Source organism: Anomaloglossus baeobatrachus, chromosome 12 (assembly GCF_048569485.1).
Source record: "Anomaloglossus baeobatrachus isolate aAnoBae1 chromosome 12, aAnoBae1.hap1, whole genome shotgun sequence".
In the NCBI taxonomy this organism is placed as follows: domain Eukaryota; kingdom Metazoa; phylum Chordata; class Amphibia; order Anura; family Aromobatidae; genus Anomaloglossus; species Anomaloglossus baeobatrachus.
Window position 1 is genome coordinate 59056146 of NC_134364.1, and position 23579 is coordinate 59079724.

Sequence of the window (23579 nt, forward strand, 5' to 3'; positions counted from 1 at the left end):
TCAGCAATACAGGGAATTGGAGGGAAACTGCTCTTCTACATTTTTAGGCTGTTCTCCTTGCCACTCGTCTGTGAAGAGAGCTGGTCTGATCCTTATTCATATAGTGTAGATTCACTGCCTTGTGTTTCCAGAGATGCAATCTCTTCAATCATGGAACTCCTGGGCCACATGTAATATGCCTCTTTGTTACCGGTCAATGGAATTACGATAAATGTCTTCCAAAAGAGTGTTGTATATGGCAATTAAGACAGCATACATATATCTGATTAAATACAAGTATCTACTACAACATGACAAGCTACCGTATGCTGCCGCTTGCCTATAAATTGGGTACGATGAATGTCGTGTTTGCCCTGTACGAATCCAATTCTGTTCCTTCATGTAACCAAAGATATTCTAATTCTATAAAATGGACTGTGCTTATGCTGTGACCTGTTATCTGAGCTTATCAAACAAAATATTCTGTATATAAAAGCTTTAGGGAAGGTGTCAATGTTTTCGTTTCAATATTCTGTATGTCTCCAACATATCACTATATGAAAATAAAAAGCATATGTTTTTATATTATTTGTTGTCTTTTGTCATTTGTCCATCACTGTGCTTTCATATTTCAATAGTAGCAAAGGAAAATCGATCAGAAAACTAATTTATTTGCTTTGCATAGAATGCATTAAAGGAGCACTCTGGGTAAAGCCAAATTCAGACATCTGTGAAACAAGATCGGAGTACGGACTGCGATATTCGCACCGGTTGCAGGTCCCCGGACCAGAACTTAACAACCTCAGGCATGTATGAGACTGTTTAGTTTGGGTCAGGAGAACCGAAGCCAGTCCAAATATTAAGCTCCATATTCAGACTATGTTTCATGGATGTCTGAATTCTTCCTAAAACTCATAGTCTGCCTTTTCTAATATAAAGCCTTCAAGAGTTATTACTCAAAAAATTAAGTTATTGTCATGCCAGAGCGTACAGACGCTCAACGTGCAGCGCAGCAGAAGGATGACAACAGGGATGGTATAGAAGGCACTGGCGATAGGGGCCATCTTCTGCAACTCATCTGAGTCTGTACCCTTCACTCCCTAACATCCCAATATGGGTCCTTCCCCCCTCCCCAACGCCATCATATGCTTAGGCCCTCGCTTGCCCTGAACTCCCCCTGGCTAGTGAGAAGGCCGGCGAGAGCACTAGTCTCACCACTACAATAATACAATACAAGCTAACGGAGACAGACAGGGGGAAAAAAATAACACAAAAAGGAAACCACTCCAAGTTTCTTCAATGCAGCAAAACTCCACCTCTGCAATAGTCACGACTCCTCAGCTTCTTCCATAGACTGGCTCCTTCAAAAGTGGATAGCTTAAGAATGAGATTCTCTAACCGGCATCAGATGGTAAGAGACAGATTTTTATAGTGAATGGGAGTGGTCACAAAAAAGCTGCACCTGAGATTAAGGATACAAAAACCAAACAGATAGGAAAGAGTCCTTAACCCTTGCAGTTGTAGATCTGCGAACAATAAGGCGTTGTGACCTTACAACGCCAGAGGTCTCCCCAGAGCGTAACAAACTCATGACAGTTATCCCCTAGCCATAAGATACAGATAATTTGGTGATTGTTGTGGGTTTGACTGCTGGGAACCCCAGCAATCCTGAGATTGGGGCTTTGGAACCACTTTGTGGTCCATTCTTGGTCTATAGGACAGGAATTGCGGGAAAAAGTCAAGCACTGTACTCTGCAGTCCCATAGACAATGAATAGATTGGTGACCACGCATACACAAATTCACTCCATTCAGGACAAGGCTGCAGAGGTTGTTTGGGTTCTAAAGCCCTGATCTCAGGATGCTGGTAGGCCCGGCGGATGGACCTCCAGCGTTGTGTAGGTAATCCCCTATTCTATGGACTTAATAGGAACTCTGAAAAGAAGGGGAGGAAGAATCATGTATAATAAAGACCTCAGGCTGGCTGCCAGCTTATCTTATGGTCTTCCATTACACTAGAGTGCTTGTGTCGCACACATTCGAGCATCCAACGGCTCTTAATGAGTATCGAGCATCTGAGCATGGTAGTACCCGCTCATCACTAGTTACCAGTACCGAGCACAGTAGTGCCCACTCATCACTAGTTATGAGTAATGAGCACCCAAGCATGGTAGTGCCCACTCATCACTAGTTACGAGTACAGAGCACATGAGCATGGAAGTGCCTGCTCATTACTGATTATGAGAACTGAGGACCCGAGCATGGTAGTGCCCGCTCATCACTAGTTACTAGTACGGAACACCTGAGCATGGTAGTGCCCACTCATCACTAGTTACTAGTACGGAACACCTGAGCATGGTAGTGCCCGCTCATCACTAGTTACTAGTACGGAACACCTGAGCATGGTAGTGCCCGCTCATCACTAGTTACTAGTACGGAACACCTGAGCATGGTAGTGCCCGCTCATGATTAGTTATGAGTACAGAGTACCCAAACATGGTAGTGCTCGCTCATCACTAGTTACGAGTACAGAGTATCCGAACATGGTAGTGCCTGCACATCACTATTTACGAGCACAGAGTATAGAACATGGTGGTGCTTACTCATCAATTACTGGCCAACAATGACCAAATTGGGACATTTACACACCATCTCTAGACTTCTCAAAAAAAAAATAGGACGCCCATTTTACAGCATTGTCTCTAGAAAATCAGGATTATTAGCATGCATGCAGGTGGCTGTAATCGTGTAGATGAAACTTCAAGCTCATTTTTTCTTATTCTTATTTTATATGCAGTGTTACCAACACAGTAAAAATATGCAATAAACTGCAGTACATAGAGTGTGAAAGGGATTTTTACCAAACCGTGCAGCTCTGTTCCAGGGCGATGTCTGTCCTTTGGGCATTGTTGCCCAGGCTCCTCGTACACAGGTCCTGCTGTGGGCATCAGCACATGGGGCCGAGCCAGTCCAGATGTGCTGTACAGATTACACACAGTAAATCCTCGGCAATTTCCATTACAATGCAACAGGATGGTGTAGCATGAAAAATCAGCATGGATATGTTGCAGATTGTCAAATCACTAGCGTGCTAATTTGCCTCATTTTCATGGCGGATATCACTCTGGCATTTTTGTAATTGCATTTGGGCAAAACATGCTGCTAAAATTTGAGACAAGATGTCACACATGTGTGCATCTTCCCTGAGAATTGGAGCAAATCTTTATCACAATGTACTGCAACAAGCAGGATCTAATTTGGCAGTAAGGGAATATGCTGATTTTTTTGGTGCAGAAATTTTCTGCTCCAAAATCTGCACATTGTGGCAGAAAAACGCACATAAAAACGCATGCGGTTTTTGGTGCGTTTTTGTGCCATTTTTTTGGGTGAAATCAGTGGCTGGAAAGACTACAAAACGGGGGTCCACACAGTTTTAGTATGGCACCAGAAACCATCCCAGGTCAAGATGGAGCAAAATCAGAAAAGTCCTAATACATTCACAAGCAGAGAAGCCAGCAAAACCATCTGTTCACGGATTTCTATAGTAAAACAGATGTTTGTTTTTTTCATGAGGTAAAAAATGTCCCTCATCTGAAACACCTATAGGGAGCAGTGAACTAAATATTTTACACTTTCACGTCTGTATCGCTGCAGTTTACATGTGTGAATGAGGCCTAAACCGTACTAAGGCCTGTCAAGAGTGGTTACCAATAGCAACCAATCAGAATCCAGCTCTCATTTTTCAAGGACAGGTTTGAATATGAAAGAAGGGATCTGATTGGTTGCTAGGCATGATCTGTGTGCTGTAGTGTTGTCATTGCAAAATAATGAATGAAATACTTACAGCTGCTGCAGGCCTGGTCTGTGCACACCACAAGAGGCAGGAGAGAGTCCATATGTGGTCACAACAATGGCTGCAGTGCACATCTATGTGTGGTCATAAGGGCTACAGTACAGTAAAGATCCTCAAAATCAAGGAAAACCTGCTGTGTGCAGGCATCTGCTAGGAGAAAGCAATCAAACACCCATCTGTTACTTAGGAGATTGCACTCCATCTGCAGAAGATAATGATAGACAGATAATTTTGGGGTTGGTGCGGTATTAACCCATGCAGCACTCGATATAAGCAGACATGTAACATGCATTACAGGCCGATTCCACCATTTATATCGGAAAAGTGAAAACGCACGGCTTTTCCACAATATAATACATTTGGAGCAGATTTTAGGTGTCCACAATAAGAAAAGAGTTTTGAAAACACCATATGTCTTATACTCAGAGAAGGTAGGTCGAATATATAAAAATTTGTTTCAGGTTGGATTACGTCCGAATCTGCCTGAAGATTTCAAAATGAATTTACTCGTCACAAAGCTCAGCATACACGCAGGAGAAAGTGACCTGTTGTGAATTAAAAAATGTATGAAGCGTAAAAAAGCACAGGGGACATAGGATCGCATATAATCCTATCCACATTGCTGATGTGAAGCCCGTCACCTTCAGGTCGCCTCATGGTCTTCACGTGCTGGGAATCTTCTGGCAACAGGTATGTCAGGTTAACTTTAATAGGAATCGTGACGCCACTCTCGGTTATTACGGTCAGGGAGTGACCACCACTGCAGTTTAGAGAGCGTCTGGGGCTGATGGTAAATGCAGTCTGGTGTTATGGCCTCCCGAGAGTGAGGCTGGCCCCAGGGGCTCAGGTGTAGGTGCGTGTAGAACCACAGGTCGCAGAAGAACTCACACACAGTCCAGAAATGTCTTTCAGGGTTTTTACTCACTTTTTGCTGGTAGAGTGAGACAACCCGGGCGATGCTATGATGAACCAGGTATCCCTCAGGCTGATATATGGGTGAGTGCTGACTCGCCTTCCTGCACCTTTGTTTCGGACCACCGCTGACTTGAATTATATCGTGGTATGTGTCCAGGAAAGTTGCTGCTGCCTTTCTCCCCTTTCTGACCTGTTTGCCTACAGCGTGGACCAAGGATAAGATGGCTCCAGGCTCGATCCTCCTTATGGGCCCCCTCGTTGCTGTTGATGCTGCGGGTTCTGTGTTGGTTGGCGTGGAACCTCTAGTCCCACCGCCTACAGAATTTAGCAGACCACTAAATGGATGCCTGGCTCTAGGGACCTGTACCCCGTGTGTGCATTCATTACCAGATGTCCCTGTACTCGACTCCTTACTGCACTCCTTCTTCGGGTGTCTTTCAGTCTGACTTGGTGGTAATGTTCTCTCCCACCAGCAGCCACTGCACGTGCAGGGCCCGACAGTGTTCCGCTCTTCAGCCCTACACTTCAGACACGGCTGCTCCACTCCTTCTCCTCTGACTGCCACTGCACAACTCTCCTTCCAGCTTCACTACAGCACCACACTGAGATGCGAGGGCTACGCCCCCACCCTGGGTCTGCTGTGTGTGTGTGTCCTGGTCAAAGGGTGCCTGTATATGTCCACACCCTACTCAGCCTTTGGGATTACCTGTTTGTACTGACCCAGGCGTGGGTGCAATACTTAGTGGCACCTGACCAGGTCAGGGGTGCCACATTCCCCCTTAGTTATCAACAGCACATCCTCGGGCTGCAAAGAAAAGAACATTTTTAAAGTGCAAACTTTACACATAAAAACATCATAAAACATCATAAAACATTGTACCAGGTACCATTTTTCACCACCCACCAACCACAAGTTTATTACCCACCCAAAACCCTCTCAGGAGGCAGGTCACCTTTTAGCAACCAGGTCTGGGCCATCTGTTTCCCCAGACCTTTCCTCCAATCTTCCTCTCCTTGGGATGGTGGTAAAAGGTAGGCCCCATAACCAGGCGTACCCGCTTCCAAGTGGTGGAGGGCCAGGCCCCATAAACAGGCGTGCTCCCTTGTCGTAGGCGAGCCAGGCCCAATAAACAGGCGTGCTCTTAGCTTTTTGGACAGCAAGCGCCATCACAGGCGTGCTTCCTGGTGGTGCAGAGCCAGGCCCCATCAACTGGCGTGCTTTGAGTTGGTACCGCTGAGGTAAACCTTTGTACACTGCGAGAGTTTGTGGATATAGCCAATTCATAGCCTTATGGTACGTAGTATAAATGCACAAAACCAGGTGCAAAAACAGGTGGTACATGAGGATTCTCACAAGAGTTCTTGTGAGCACATCTTGAACTTTAACATTGCTTTAACTTCAAAACTGGTAGAACTTCTCTTTACTTTTCTTCACTGGTATCAAACAGAACTGCGTCTTTCTGAACCAGGGTTTGGCGCTTCGATGCACTGAAACCTGGAAGTTGGTTCTGGAGCAATTCGGGTTTGCTGTGGTCGCTGTGCTTGCTGAGTTGGCTGTGCTTGCTGAGCTTGCTGTGCTTACTGAGCTTGCTGTGGTTGCTGAGCTGGCTGTGGTTGCTGAGCTGGCTGTGGTGATGACCTTAGGGATTGGTTGGAAGCTGCAGGGCTGTAGCTGGAGCTCTTCGGGCGTGGTACCACGTCTAGGGCAAACCAGCCCCTTTCACCCTTATGCCTGGTGAATTCCATGATGTCTCCCATACGCAGGTCTCGACCAGGGTGTCCTCTGGGAAGGTGGGACCGGACAACCCTTCTGATGCCCTCCTTGACACCAGCCTCCACAATAAAGCCATAGACAGTATGTAGGGTGAACTCCTCAACCACTCCGCGGTGGAGAGGACTTCGGGTCTGGAACCCGGTCTGTCGTAGGGACTTCTTTTCTTGTAGATCCCTGGCCTCCACTCTTTCTTTTTCTGGAGTAGGTTGCACAGGGGGGTGCCTTGCCCTCACGCGGCGCTGTCCTCTGCGGGCTGGTCTTCTCATCACCGCCACCTTGCTGTCTGCGGGCTCCCAGGTCACACTCATACTGGGCATGAAGACATCCAATGTTTCCTCTTCAGCAGGGAGTATTGTAACCTCTTCCCAGCGGTGGTGGGACAACAGCGCGACCTCAGGGCCTCCCTTACTTGCAAAGGGTGATGTGTCCTCCTGCATCCGTTTGGGGATCATCACTTCAGCCTCCATGCTTCCCCTCCTCCCCCTTAGTGGTGCGAGTACTCCTACGGCTGTTCTGGCAGCAGCGCTGGGGATGGGCTTTCATCAGAGGGCCAGGGTGGTGGACCACTCTCTGGCTTGAAGAGTGCTGGGACCGCTCCGGGTCCGGACGGCAGCCTGGGAACCAAATACTTGTCCAACCAGGTGGGCGGGAAACCGAGCTTTTAAATCTGGTTTTAGTCGCACCATTTCTTTGGCCACTTCTGGCGGGAAGGTAGAGGCGGCATCCCCAGTCAGCGACTGGGCGCTGCAACCGCTTCTGGTCTGGGGGTAGAAATAGAAGGCATTGCGGCCTGGTCTGGTCTGGCCGGGCGCGGCGTTGCTGCGGCCTGGTCTGGTCTGGCCGGACGGGACGCTGCTGCGGCCTGGTCTGGTCGGGCCGGACGGGACGTTGCTGCGGCCTGGTCTGGTATGGCTGGACGCGGTGTGGCTGCGGCCTGGTCTGGCCGGACGTGGTGTGGCTGCACCGGGCGTCGCAGCAGGGGTCACAGCGGGAACCGCAGCAGACATTGGGTCGGGGAACAGCGCCGGCGGGGTCAGCACACACGATCGGACAGGGGCAGCGTGGGACTCACGCAAAGGCATCAGCAAGGGGGTCTGGGTGGTCACTTCTCGGCACAGCACTTGTCACGCGGTCCACCTCTCATAGGGCCGAACCGCCACAGCCGTCTCCCGTAGCTCCGTGCGCCACTCCATCACTTGCTGCATGATCCGAGCTTGCACCTGGTCACAGAACTGGGCGAGCTCCCAGTCCCACCAAGCGGCAGTGCCTGGTTCTGGCTCGCTGCTTGCAGACGCCATCCTCTCTCCGTCGCTGCTCACCAGGTTCTGGTCACGCTGCAGCCTAAATTTCGTTTTCTGCACTCGACTAGAACATTCTTGGTGTTCAGGGTCAGATCCGCCCCCATCTTCTCTGTGCACTCAGTCAGAGCACTTTAGGAGTTCTTCGATCGCCACACCTCTTTGTGGGCGGTTACTTCTTTTTGTACGGGCTGCTGTTGTTTCTTGGCGCACTTTCTGAGGTGGCAATATGGCGGCGTTTCAACTTTTTCAAGCGGACCGCCAAGGCGCACGGTCACCTGTCTTAACAGGTCTAGTCCTTATCCTGTTCGTGACGCCAGATGTGAAGCCCGTCACCTGCAGGTCGCCTCAGGGTCTTCACGTGCTGGGAATCTTCTGGCAACAGGTATGTCAGGTTAACTTCAATAGGAATCGTGACGCCACTCTCGGTTATTGCGGTCAGGGCGTGACCGCCACTGCAGTTTAGAGAGCATCTGGTGATATGGCCTCCCGAGAGTGAGGCTAGCCCCAGTGGCTCAGGTGTAGGTGCGTGTAGAACCACAGGTCGCAGAAGAACTCACACACAGTCCAGAAATGTCTTTCAGGATTTTTACTCACTTTTTGCTGGTAGAGTGAGACAACCCGGGCGATGCTATGATGAACCAGGTGGAACCAGGTATCCCTCAGGCTGATATATGGGTGACTGCTGACTCGCCTTCCTGCACCTTTGTTTCAGACCACCGCTGACTTGAATTATATCGTGGGATGTGTCTAGGGAAGTCGCTGCTGCCTTTCTCCCCTTTCTGACCTGTTTGCCTACAGCGTGGACCAAGGATAAGATGGCTCCAGGCTCGATCCTCCTTATGGGCCCCCTCGTTGCTGTTGATGCTGCGGGTTCTGTGTTGGTTGGCGTGAAACCTCTAGTCACACCGCCTACAGGATTTAGTAGACCACTAAATGGAGGTCTGGCTCTAGGGACCTGTACCCCGTGTGTGCATTCATTACCAGGAGTCCCCGTACCCGACTCCTTACTGCTCTCCTTCTTCGGGTGTCTCAGTCTGGCTTGGTGGTAATGTTCTCCACCACCAGCAGCCACCGCACGTGCAGGGTCCAACAGTGTTCCGCTCTTCAGCCCTACACTTCAGACATGGATGCTCCACTCGTTCTCCTCTGACTGCCACTGCCCAACTCTTCTTTCAGCTTCACTACAGTACCACACTAACTGAGATGCGAGGGCTACGCCACCTCCCTGGGTCTGGCCAGGGGTCCCCTCTAAAGTGTGTGTGTGTCCTGGTCAAAGGGTGCCTATATGTGGCCACACCCTACTCAGCCTTTGGGATTACCTGTTTGTACTGACCCAGGCGTGGGTGCAATACTCAGTGGCGCCTGACCAGGTCAGGGGCGCCACACTGAGATTGTAAGATGCTGCACAACAAAAATACGCAGAATTGTAAACTTACCAAAAACTCATTGTGGGAACTTAAAGAGGTTGTCCCCTACATTGATGGCCTATCCGCAACCCATGTTTGTCCTTTTAATGCAGGCTTCCACATTATTATCCGCACATGTCTGCAAGTCCACATTATTCCCAACACACCTGCTAATCTGATCAACAGACGTGTAGGCACGGGTGGATCGGAGATCCACCCGCTCCTGTTAACCCCTTAGATCTTGCTATCAAACTGTGACAGGGTGATCTAACGCGCTCTAGTGGGGATCGCGCTGTTCCCCGCCGCCATCTGCGGCCCCATGACTAGATCATTGGGGTGCCAATGGGTTGTCATGACAGAGCAGGGTCAGATTATAACCCTTGTCACTGTCATGATGTACTTCCTGTGAATACCGGCAGAGAAACAGCACTTACAGGAGAACAGCATGTCTGCTGAAGCATCGCTCTGATTAGCAGAAGCGATCAGACAGTGCAGGCATTAGGGACTAGTGAAATCAATAAAAAAAAAAAAGTGTTAAAAAATATGGAAAAAACCCTAAAAGTTCAAATCACCCCCCTTTTGCCCCACTAAAAATAAAACAATATAAAAACAACATATATTTGGTATCGCCGCTTTCAGAAATGCGCAATCAAAATATAAAGTTATTTAATCTGATTGGTAAATGACGTAGCGAGAAAAAAAATCAAAACACCAGAATTACTTTTTTTTTAGCTGCTGCAACAATGCATTAAAAAATGCAATAACCACAAAACTTTTGCTCTTTACACAGAAATCTTCACTCAGCACATTGACCAGGAGAGGGGGTACAAGATACTATATAGATGGTACCGTTGTCCCACTGCTGTCCATGCGATGTTCCCAACGACTCCGGACACCTGCTGGAGATGCTTACGAGATAGAGGCTCATGTGCCGCCCCCGTGCCAGCAGCCGGGTTGTTGCTCGGATCCGGATCCGCGGTGGCTCGAGGGGTCTCCAGACCCGGGGGATCGCGCGGCTACTCGATGAAGGGGGGGGGCTATGTACAGTGGGGTTAGAAGTTCGTGACGCCACCCACGGTGCGTGGTAAGATAAGGTACCACCGCTGCTGTTAGGGACACCCGGTGGCAGTGGTAAGGCAGCAGGATGTTTAACCCCTCCGTGGGTGGGAGGTTTTTGCCCCGGGAGCCCAGTGATGGTGGTGAAGGGGTGCCATTGAGGAGGAAAGAGTTTCCACGTACTCACTCAGTCCAAGAATACTGACACCGACAGCTTTTAAACCAGAATTCTGAGCACCGCTGCAGCAAAGAGGGAGCGCGCTTGGATCCATGCCCTTAGTGTTGCTCGTTAGCCTGTGACCTTTTCCGTGGCACCTTCTTCACTATTTGGATCCTGTAGTGTGGAACTAGTCGGGTCCCGCTCACCCGTATGGCTAACGGAGTTAGCTTGCTCTCAGGGTACACGCTCGGGATTTTCTGGACTGTGTTTGGGAAAGTCATATCCCATCGGTGCGCTAGTACCCCGATTTTGGAGCGGGTGAGGGATGAATCCTGAAGACTTCACCCCCGTCGGGTAAATTACCGGGCTGCATGAAGCTACTTCCCGGCCTAGGGTCCACGCACCCAGTAGTGTCCTGGGCCCTGCCCGGTGATGGCTCAAGGCCGCCGGCTGCCCTCTTCGGCAGATCTGTGCCCCTTGACACGATCCCCTGCGACCGGGGTTCCAGCTCTTACCAGGCCCAGACCACCATCTGCCACCTTGTATTCTACAAGGAGCCCAGCTCCTCACTCTTCACTCTCCACTTCACAACTGCTCTCTTTTTGACACTTCTCACCTCCCCTTACCAACTCCCCAAGTGGGTGGCCCTATTCCCTTCAGGCCCCCCCTATGGTGTGTTTGGTGGGTGTGGTGCAAAGTGTTCCTAGGGTTTTGACTGGCTTGGCTCTTAGCAACACCGACAGAGATCCGTAACCAAGGAGGATGCGGATACTGTGCAGAAGGGCAGATTGCACAATACCCTGTGACGACCTGATAGGCCAGGGCATCACACTCATACATGCATATATGGTGGTAATGTGAATCCATTAGAGGCTTCTGGATGGCAGCATTTGATCTCATTAACCGGCTTTCAAAAGGGCAGAGTCACTCCCTCCCCAGAGCTCACGCTTTTATCGTTCTGCAACTTTTCGATTTCTAGATAATAAAAAAAAAGTCTCCTTCGACACATCTTAGCGGCGGCGAGAAGACTCTTACCTAGATTCTGAAAACAGACACAGACCCTTTCTAGGTTGGACTTGATCACAGAATTGATTGACATGTTTAGATTGGAGGAACTGATCGGACAGACCACGCAAACATCCGTGAGAGTCCTAGACCTATGGGCCCCATAGATCTGTGATGCCCTGGCAAAACCAGGTACTCACACATATGTGGGGGCCTAACACCTTCCCTCACAGGGTTACACACTGCCAACCTGAAACCCTAGTCACCTCCCCCAGGGAAAGACAGGCACACCAGTGGGCGGGACCAGGTGGATGGAGAACGCCCACCTAGGGGTCTGGAGAGGCCGGGGCGGGAAAACAGTCAGTGAAGTTTGGAGTACAGTGGAGTGAAGACAGTTGAGTGGAGTAGTAGGAGGTTGAAGTTGACAGGCGCCGGGGTTGGAGCCCTATTGCATTGGCTAGGTGGCAGACGGTGGTCTGTGTCTAGCAGGAGACGGGAAGACGGCAGCCGGAGATCCAAGGTGGACCGGGGCAGGGGTGGAGCCCGCCAGTACCGACACCAGAGAACCGACCCGGAAACCGTGCACAGAGGGGGTACTTGGTCCCTGAAGCCAGGACCGGAACCAACGGCCTAGCTAATTAACCAATATAGGGCAGGATTATAGGTCCTGTCCCAACCTAAGTCCCGAAAAGAGACAACCACCCACAGAGAGAGATAGGGCATCCGCCAGGGCCAGGTAGATCCCACGGGTCAGCGTCAACAGGCACGGCTCCCAACAATAGTACCGGGAGCGGACTCCTGCGTTCCACACCGGGAAGTCCACCACATCACAACACAGTGCAGAGGAAAGTGACACAGACCACCAGCCCGGGTGGGGGGGACCAGAGTACACCAAGCCGCGGCGGCTGGCCACCAGCACCTTGGTTAATCACTGGACGTGTCTGATTTTTTTTTAACCGTAAGCTGAGACTCCCTGGTCTGACCAGGTGCGCCAGCCCCTGCCATCACCGTCCCCTGCACAAAGTCACCGGGTCCCAGGGCAACCATCCCTACCCACGGAGGGGTTAACCACCAGCTGCCATCCCATCACCCCGGGTGTCCCACAGGAGCAGCGGTGGTGATGCCATACTTCACCACACACCGTGGGTGGAGTCACAGACTGACTACGGCAAATTCCGTACAAATATATCCCCTTTTATTTGGAGTGTCCGCGTGACCCCCGAGTCTGAAGGATCCCTCGAGCCACACTGCGGGTCCGGATCCGAGCAGCCCGGCTGCTGACGCGGGGGCGGCACAGACACCAGTCTTAAGAAACCAGTAAGTGTCGCACCCCCTTACTGTAGTCATACATGCACATGGGGCCTCCTTAATATAGGAGTTCGGAGTCTGTACGGCCCAGCGTCCCTGCCTTCCTTCAGAGCCTCCATTTTTTCCTTTTCTTTATGACAAAAAAAAAAAAAAAATTAAACTGATGGAAAAAAAAAATGGACATTAACCAAACTGTGATTAAAATCACAGAAGAAACGCGGACCATATTTTATTTGCAAACAAGCAAAATTACTCACATCTAAAAACTGTAGTAAATCAGTTTCCAATGTTCCACTGCAGAAAATCCGCACCGGACAGGTCTCGTGTGGATATACTGTATATCCCCTTACGATTTGTTTTTTGGGGCTTCTTGAGTATAGTCTAAGCAAAGAAAACAAATACCATTGTTGCATGAAAAAAGAATGATTTATTACATATTTTATGGAAAATTAGATAAAATAGTAAATCTATTTTGTCTCAAAAACAAACATTACCACTTATGAACATAATGTACACATAAAGTGAAAATAAATTACCAATCAAAATGAACAAAGGATTTGAAGAACGACAATTTTAGATGTCAAATATTGTATTTTAACTACAGCCGGTGGAGAAAAAAAAAAAAAAGAAATTCAAGTTTTACAGATTTTTTTATTTCATTTTATTTTTTTTTTGTATTTACTTATTGTCAGGTTGCATCTGTGTATCATGCAAATGGAATGACCTGGTGGATAATTTCTGAAATTAAATAAAGCAGCAAGACAATACAACCAGATAATGTTGCAATGCATAGCATCGCAAGCCCTGCTTAACTGAAGTGTGTATAGAGGCACAATATTTTCAGCATGGGCCACATCTAAACTTTTTTTTTTGTCACTTTTTTTTTTTCTAAATTTTACACAATACCATTAGAACAACAGGTTTTGGATTTTCTAAAAGGCAATATACAGAGTACCGGAACGCATAAGCAGATTCATCTCTCATGCATTGTGAACATAAACATTTATTCATTTACATAAAACACTCGTAAAGAATTGTCAAATTTCCACTGTTGTGCAATAACAAAAATACCACATTCTCATAGAATATTTTTTGAAGTATTAGTCACATCATTCCATTTTTTATTTTTTTTTTTACATTACCCTTTAACTGATATTCAAGTACCCAGGATGAGAATGAAACCTAACGTATCTAATACAATCACAAAAAAAAAAAAAAAGATACAAAATAATGGAAAAAAAAATCCATATATTACAGTCATTTTCGAATTAGTGCAAGAATCAGATTAACAGAAAATGATAAGAAAGGGAGAAATTGAAGCAAAATCAGAAGGACTTGTCTTAAGGCATCTCAGATGCATAAGTACAAACAATAGAAAGGACACTGGACTAAAAAAGAAAAACTAACTTGTATAACGAAGCCACATGACATGAGATGAGATTTTTTTTCATTGAATGTACTAATTTTAACTCAACGTATTTTATCTTTAAAGTGCATCAATGAGCTGCTGCATATTGAGGAAGTGGAGATGAGCAAAAAGATTTATAGGATGCTGGGCCGGCATCCACATCAGTACTTAGTGGCAGCCGGACCAAGACCAGGCAAATTTCCTCTGCAGACATCCTGGGCGTCTCTGCCAACTTGACGTTGCGTGAAGTCTAGTTGCTTGTGCTGCAACGTCATGATGTTGCAGGGATACTGTAAATGCCAGAAGCAGGATGCCGTTGCCATGGCGTACCAATGTGGTTGCCGGACCATGGTCCTGCAAATGTTTTTTTTGCTTGCCTCTAGAAAGTAGTCGTTTTTGTTGACTTTTAAAAGTATAGCAGGTTGCCAATGTACTAGAGGTCACCGTTCTAAATATTTCCAGGAAAACTGGCATTTGTATATGGATATAGCGATAGGTCTCATGAGCAAGAGGACATTACTCATCCATGTTGTGCAGAGCTTCTAGAATTCTATGGGTCCATACTGTACCGGCTCCTGGAGGCATGTGGCAATAGTGGCATACTCCATTGAATGCCATATTACTGTGGTATTTTGTCCTAGAAACATTGCTTTCATGGAAGAATATAGTGCCTCGTGAGCATCATACGTCAACAGACCAATGCTTATTGGTCCATAGCCCAGGCACAACATGTGCTTCTTTCAGGGTCTATAATTGTGTGCATTAGCCATAAGGGAGAATTTTAACAAAAGATGTTCAATTCCTTAAAATCAAACACCTCCTAGCTTCTACTGGTGAGCCACAAGTAGAGCACCAATTCCCAAGGGTTCTTATGTAAGTAATAACAAGCAAAAGCACTTAAACTTGAACCTACAGCATAAACTGCATTTTGGGTCACATAAGCTCTAATGTCTAGCTGTGGCAAATTGCAGTATGCTACACAAAGGCCAGTTTCACACATTTTGGCATTCACAGTCCCAAGTACAGACCATGGTGGTCTGTACTAGGGCCGGGAATGTCCATTTTATGAAATCTCTCCTTCTGTACCAGTCTGTGCCTTGTATTGTTCATGATTATTGTATTTGCTATTATGTATACCCCTTTTCACATGTAAAAGCACCATAGAATAAATGACGCTATATAAATAATAATAAAAATTGGCCTAAAGAGATGTTCCAGGTGGATACAGCTGCTTTAGTTGCCAACCATGTACTATTTTCCAACAGAGGAAAGTACCAAAATAGGTACAATCCATGGTCGCTAGCTGAACAGACCTATGACTTATGTCCTGACCGGCCACAAGACTTCTGACCTGAATGCAAGGAAGCGTACAGTCGATCCGCATTAGATAACACTTCTCTGAAGCCTTTTCTAAAACATGGGGTATATGTGTCCTGATTAGCGATGAGCGGGCACTACCATGCTCGGGTGCTCGGTACTCATAACTAGTTATGAGTGGGCACTACCATGCTCGAGTGAGCAATACTTGTAACTAGTGATGAGCGGGCACTACCATGCTCGGGTGCTCGGTACTCGTAACTAGTGATGAGTGAGCACTACCATGCTCGGTACTCGTAACTAGTGATGAGTGAGCACTACCATGCTCGGTACTCGTAACTAGTGATGAGTGAGCACTACCATGCTTAGGTGCTTAGTACTCGTAAAGTACAGTAGGACTCTCACAGGGGTTCAACTTGTGTACAGAGTATAATGGAAATTAATGGGGAACGCTACGATTCTTCTGGAATATCTTCCCAAAAAATGCTCAAGTTTCCTATTTACTTCCATTATATTCAGTACACGAGTCGAGCAATTCCGAGCGTCTGACTGCTCATTAAGAGTACCGAGCACCCGGGCATGGCAGTGCCTGTTCATCACTAGTTACGAGTACAGAGCACCCAAGCATGGTAGTGCTCGCTCATCACTAGTCCTGATATCTTACTGCTGACATTATGACAATAAGGCTAGTTTCACACTGCTATTGTTCACGATCTGAGTACAAACCGTGATATCCCGATGGGCACAGGTGTCCAGTCCTGACAAAACCTCAACAGTCTCCATTTCAGACCATAAATGTTTAAGATTTGAAACCAGCCAAAGACTTAAAGTCAATGGCAATGTGCAAATTGGGGAAGTACTTAGGTTTAGGCCTATACAATATTTCCTTCTGTGAAACTGTTGGTGAAGGCTGCATCATTCATCTAGAATTGGGCCTCCTATCTGCTAAAAATTACAGGACGTCGTTGCTGGTTCATAGCTGAAAACTAGTGAAGTTTAAAATACAATCTTGTGATTTCGTCTTTGGCTCAGTTCCACTGCATAAACACAATGCACGGTAATTACACGTTCGAGTTAGTCGGAGATGCACAACTCCATGTTTCGACAAACATTAAAGGGGAATATTTAATCACACTCTTGTCAGTTAGCAGAAGCTATATACAGTATATCACGCACCCAACATTACAATAAACACCATTGGACCAGTACATGTGTGCTTTACAACAATTCTATGGTATTTTCTTGAATTTCTAAGTTTCTATCAATAAAAGTTTGTGAAATATGTCTATTTGAACCTGGGTTAAGTATAATTATTTTACAAAGTCCGTAGTCAGACTGGAATATGTTGTGTTTGACATTGCAGCCCGGTCCAATGTTAAATGCGCTAAGCTGTAACTACCATATGCACTATGTTTATAGTACAAATCAGCCATATTTTTCTAATTCTGTATGCGCCCTTTAACGTGATAAAGAAAAGATAGGACAATATAAAATACAAGTATGGCACTTGAATAAAAATATTCAAAAATCTTAAATACTGTGACTGGTTTAGATATAATGCAAAAAAAGTTCCAAAATTTATCAAAAAGGTCATGCAACACCATACTTTGGCAAAATACCAGTCTAAAAAAAAATTAAAGATTGAAAATAAATTGAGCACAGTGTTGCATATGAGTGGTGCTGCATGAGTGCAGCGGACCAATGTTTAAGATGGCTCCCACAAATTGTAGACTAAACGGTTATTGGCTGAGGTGGGGGACAAAAACTCACCCCAGGGGCAAGCTGCCGCTTCAGAAATTAAGACCCTCATTTACGTTATCTCAGATTTCAGAGGGACCAGCCAGCCTCTTTACTCTTTTCCGACTGATGCCAGGGCAAAAGAAAGATTGGGCTTTTGGAATTTCAATGGCCGATACTTTTGTTTTAAGGAGATAAAGGCTTCGGTCTTGCAGCTGCTTTCTCAATTCTCCCTGATGAAAACGTGTGAACACTCAAACGTACTGAGACACATAGCGGTCTAGCTAACGAACGTTCAGTCAATAACTTGCCCGTTTGCCTGGAGAGGTTTGTCTATCACCCAATGGTATATTTTTTTCTTTGTTCCTATTTCAAAATATGATACATTACAAGATAGACCTGTTTTTGCCTTTTCTTTTATTGAAATGACAGCTGGTGGCTACATGATGTTGGATCCAATTGACCAGTGGCTTAACGGACATCAATATGCCTTTCCTAAAGTGGTACCAGGCTTATATGTGGTGTCAGGCTATATATAAATGGTGAGCCCATCGTGGTCTGTTATAGCATTCCCTGCAGTCATGCATACGTAGAAAAACTATGTAAAATCACATTCATAATGCTCATGAGTCCCAACTGTTCCAGATCAATTCCAAACACAAGTTTAGGAACAGAGGATGAGTGGTGATATACTGCACTGCCGTAGAAGAAACTCCGATCAAGAGATGGTAGAATTGGTGATTTATTTTTTTTATTGTCAACGCGTTTCTAAGATTCAATTTGCCTTCATCAGGACTAAAAAAAAAAAATCACAATTTGGTATGTGATTTTTGTCCTGATGAAGGAGAACTGAAACTCAAACACGTTGACAATAAAAATCACCAATTCAACCATCTCTTGATCGGCGTCTCTTCTACGGCAGCGTGGTATATCCCTATTCATCCTCTGTTCTTGATCATTTCTACCTAGGAGGCTGCAGTAGCTGTTTTACGTGCGCCAATAAGTTGTTGTGACTGTTCACAACTACTCAAGGTGAGCCTCACTACTCATCCGATAAAATAGGAGAAATCATTTAAGATCCTGTTTGCGCTCCTATGTCTTTCCAGTTTCTCCGCACCCAAAGTTGACAGCAGTTATTCACATTCGAAGGGGATTTTAAGAAGATGGTTTGCAAAGAAATTGTACATGACAATCATTAAGGTCTCGGAAATTTTTTCAATGCAACTTTAAAGATGGAGGTTGATTGAATGCTATGGTCACTAATGCTTTAAATGGACAGAACACAATTATTTCACTTTTGTCTTGATAATTTCTTCAACCAAAACAAAAAGGAGGAACTGAATCTCACATTTTTCGGTTTACATTTTTCATATTCATTTATTTTTCCATTTATAGGGTTCTTTTCCCACCGATTTATCTGCCCATTGGACCACTTAAGACTAAATCAATGCCTGGTAAGGTGATAGACAAATAGGAAACGTAATTGACCGAACACGACTATTTCAGAAAGACATTTTTGTTTATATATATAATTTTCAGTTGGCCAAAAATCTAAAAAATGTAGGTGCAAGCGCCTACTGAGCCAGATAATGTATTTCAATGTGCCGTGCCTCGGAAACCAGTCAGTTTATGTATTTTCCAGCCTAATTTAGATGATGAAATTCAAGGCATGACTTGAAGTTCCTAGTACCCAGATAGGCACATGGGCATGGGTGTTATTACTACATTCCATATAGCTACATCTCTCCAAAGCAAACTCCCGATTTCAAGCTTCTTTGTGAACATACAATAATTTATTTATTTTTTGCAACCTGTAACTGTAAATGCAAATGTGTTTAAAGACTATTTTGAGAAATATCTGCTGTCTAAGTCATTAAATATTTTATAAAAAAAAAATAAATAAAATTAGATCTATATTGATTTATAGTTTTTTTTTTAAAATTATAGATATAATTGTACAGCTAGTTAAATAAATACAAAATATACAGAAAGAAATTCAAGAAAAATCAAAGATTTGTGCTCACAATCAAAATTACATTTGCAGACCCATAAATTTTACAATTCGTTAGTCCAGAAGTTGATTCCCCACACCTTAAAACAGCAACAAATAAAATAACTCAGTTAATAAAAGGAAAAAAGAAAAATTCGGTATAATGAAGTTGGCAAAAATATATATCATGGCTGAGACCTTCCACACTAGTTTTCCAACATGGAGGAGATAAGACATTACTATGACCCTGCTTAATATGGTAGAAAAATATTATACCTTGACTGGTTTCTAAAATCTTAGAAAATTAACTTTTTAGAATCTGATAAATTTTAAAGAGCTATTATACTCAAAAGGGATTGTGTTATGAAGACAAACCCTTTTCCAAAGGATAGCCATCCTTGACGCCTAGTCGTAGATCCGCAGTAAACAAGTGTCATTTAGCCATTTATTTCCATACTTTTTCCCTGCTTACGCCATACAAATAAGTAGTGGATTATGCAATACATTGGCTGGACAGTTCCACCATAGCTGGAGACACACATTTAGAAAATCTCAAGGAAGGGGGTTCCTTTAAGATACTGAAATAATGATGGAAGTTTAAAAAAAAAAAAAAACAAAAAAAAAACCCAACAAAATTAAAAATAAAATAGAAAATCCTTGTTGGATGACAATTTTCAATACTTTTTTTAAACCAATTACAGGGATTAATGTTAATCAGTTCTTAAGCTGGCCATACACATTACATAACTGTTGGCTTAATGCTTGCTTGGATGACCGCGATTGCTTACAACTACCTCGTTCAGACACGGGTCCGCTCTGTTTGGTTGAGCATATATGAGGTTTTTTTTTTTTATTGAAAAATGAAGTAAAAGCCCCCATACATATTAGAATAAAGCTGTCCGAACCTACTAATATCAACGGGTTTGGCCTACAGTCTAATGTATATGGGGGACCTCCGATTTTGGACTACTGATCTTTAGTTCTGTAAGAGGTAAGCTTCAAATCAAAGATATCAGGCAGATAGAGGGATGATTAGTGATAATGATCTTGTGCGTTATTAAAGAAATGTGGCTTATTGATTCAACGCGTTTCGAAGCTGCCTTGCTTCATCAGGAAAATGTGTTTTTTATTTTCCTGATGAAGAAGTGAGGCAGCTTCAAAACGCGTTAAATCAATTAGCAACATTTCTTTAATAAAGCACAGCATCATTATTGACCAGCAGCGCAGATTAACCACTAATCATCCTGCTCGCCTACTCATTGGCTCTTTGAGCCTGTGGATCTGCAGCAGAGGTCAGTGATTTGCCTGTTTTCATCCACAGAGGTGAGCACATACGATCATCTAGATTTCTTTTTCTATTGGATAAAACCCATTGCACTGTTTCACCCTGCTATCATATAGAACACAGGAGCAATATATGGAGTGGGCACTGCTGTGTATGAGAGAGTAGGGCGAGATAACTGCCAGCTGAGCAATGGTTTGGCAGATATCTATAGTGTTTGCAGGCTTAAGTCATGGTCAGACAATTCTTCTGGGAAACAAAAAAAAAAAGAGTAAGGGCTTGATTTATCAAAACTTTAAAAATTCACAGAATTTTGGCGCTAAAATTGTGGTTCTCATACCATTTTTGCCAAGCTCTGACACAAAGGTTGGAGCTGAGGAGGGACAGCTATGTGGCAACTGCCATTAGTCAATCCCATGATGAGCAGCAGCATTCACTACACAACAAATCTTACTCCAGCAAAGACTGGAGTGGGATCTGTGGTGAGACACATGCAGAAATGTATGGCACTCATCCGGCTCCCTTGATTCATGATGGAGCATATGCCTCTTCATGAGTGTCTCACTCCAGCCCATCTCCTCACTAAGACCGGCGTGAACAACATGGTCTTGATGTATCAAAACTTGTTTGTTGAGTGAAATTATTTTTTGCCTTGCTGAAAAAAAAAGAACATTAGTCTTGGCAGCACATGATCCTTTCGCAATAGAACATGTGCTACCAAGAAAAATTATATATGAACAGAACGATCTATTACTGATCAAATTCGGCAAACAAGTACTTATCGGCAGTTGTGTCATGCCACAAGTTGGGTGGTGTAAAACCCCCTTTTGGAGGCTAACACGATATGTAAGGCCAGCTTACGATCAAATATTTAAGTCAAGTGACGTACCAGTGGTTTTATGAACAAGAAAAGAGCAAAAAAATGACATGTACAGTCTAGAAGATTTACAACATATGTAATTACGGTGTTCCAAATTACGGAAAGAAACCGGATCCGGAAGACAAAGTCTTAAGCTTTCAGCCTAACAGGTTTTGAGACAGTGGTACTTCTATATAAGGTCTGTTGAACGGGAATGTCGAAAATGTACCTAAGCCATTGGAAGAAACAGAAAACAGAAAATTTTCAAAAATCCTAGAACAAAATATTGGGCCTTGAACATTACAAAAAATGTACTATATGTTTTATGGTAATGCGTTTTGGCAAAAGACAGGTCACTAGAGTTTCTTGGTACTAGTATGACCCACCTATAATATTGTTTTAAATCACAGAACATAACTAGGAAAACATTTCTGTAATTAAGTGCAATCTAGGTACAAGAATAATATATATGTCAGACCCATGAATATGAAAAATTTACACTATGCAGGTCTTTAATTTATGGCACATATTTTTACTTTAAGCGAAGTCATATTCTATGTTGAAAAAAGAAAAAATAATATTCAAGTAAATTCGCTTCTGTGCGGAGCATGAGCTGGTAAATAGTGCGAGTGGTAAGAGAAAACTCAACATTCATTTGCAAAACACAGACTTTTGTGCATTTGTGAGAACGGCAAGTCCCGCAGACAAGCACATGTACTCAGGGATGTCGGACCAGAAGCCACATAAAACGTAGTTACAAGAATGGCTATTTATAATAAGAAAACGCAAAAATAAAAAAAAGGAAATAAATAAGATTTAAAAAGAAAAAAAATAAATAATCAAACAATATAGGCATCTTCCTCATCTCTACCAAAGCTGGATTCCGGTGATCTCGAAGAGCCCGAGCTGGACTTATGCATGTAGTTTCTTATGCGGACTGGTTGATGGGACTCTGTTTTTGACACAGAGTTATGAGTCCTAGCTTGCGGTGTCAAAGTTTGAATGACAGGAGAGGTTTTCTTGTTAGTAGGGATGACCTCAAGGTGTCCAGATGGTTCAATAATAGCATTTATAACTGTGGGAAGACATAAAACAGCATTAGGACATTATAAGAACCATCTACATGTAATAGTGGTTGACCAACAAGAGGAATACTTATAAAAGTTAGGTTCTTTTCACCGTCGTTTTCGACAGCCCTATCAGTGACTCCATCACTTCTGATAGCAATAATAGCGCTAAGAAGGAATAAATGGGTGTTCTTTACTGCTGATGAAGATCCAAAGGAAGATTCAAGGAACCAGGAATGATAGTGATGCAGTTTCTCAACGCATTTCAAAGTCATCCTACTTCAGCCGATAAAGAACACAAACTCAAGAGCACCGTGCAATACTCTTTTTTTTTTCCCATTAAAAAGAAACCTAACAGCGAAGCCAGATTATCCCTAATACAGGTCATTTAGGGCCATACACATTTATTATATCATTATCAATATACCGTATTTTTCGCTTTATAAGATGCACTTTCCTCCCAAAAATTTGGGAGGAAAATGGGGGTTGCGTCTTATATAGCGGTACCTGGGGGAGGTCCTGTCTGATGCGATCGGGTGGCCGGGTGCCTGTGGCTGCATGCAAGCGGCCGGGTACCTGTGCTTGCGTGCAGTGGCAGCCGGGTACCCGTGGCTGTGTGCGGGCGGCAGCCGGGTGCTGTGTGGGGTCGGCAGCCGGGAACCTGTGCTTGCGTGCAGTGGCAGCCGGATACCCATGGCTGTGTGCGGGCGGCAGTCTGGTGCCCATGCGGGCGGCAGCCGGCTGCCGCCCTCACACAGGCACCGGGCTGTCGCCCTCACACAGGCACCCGGCTGCCGCCCTCACACAGGCACCCGGCTGCCGCCCTCACACAGGCACCCGGCTGCCGCCCTCACACAGGCACCCGGCTGCCGCCCTCACACAGGCACCCGGCTGCCACCGCACGCAAGCACAGGTACCCAGCGGCTTGCACGCAGGGTGGGCGGGCAGCCTGCTGGCTGCCACTCTGTGCGTGCGGGGCGGGCGGCTGTGCAGCAAGTTACCAGTTGTCCGCGGTACCACTTTCAAATGATGGCGCCGGTGGAGCTCTTGGATGTGAGCTCCATCTGCGCACGCGCTGCTCCGGGAGTCAGCGCGTGCGCAGATGGAGCCCTTGGATAAGAGCTCCATCTGCGCATGCGTCGCTCCAGGCGCCATTACTTGAA

At 45.3% G+C, this 23579-nt stretch overlaps 1 protein-coding gene across 6 annotated transcripts in view; it reads right to left on the minus strand.

Moving 5' to 3' along the window:
* Nucleotides 1-19639: 19639 nt before the first annotated feature.
* Nucleotides 19640-23579, minus strand: part of CEP170B (centrosomal protein 170B) — a 130932-nt gene continuing 126992 nt past the window's right edge. For all 6 annotated transcript variants that reach the window (XM_075330175.1, XM_075330174.1, XM_075330172.1 and 3 more), the window contains one exon: nt 19640-22424. In XM_075330175.1, coding sequence (XP_075186290.1) covers nt 22189-22424 — 236 coding nt within the window. In that variant the 3' untranslated portion in view covers nt 19640-22188. The remainder of the gene's footprint in view (nt 22425-23579) is intronic.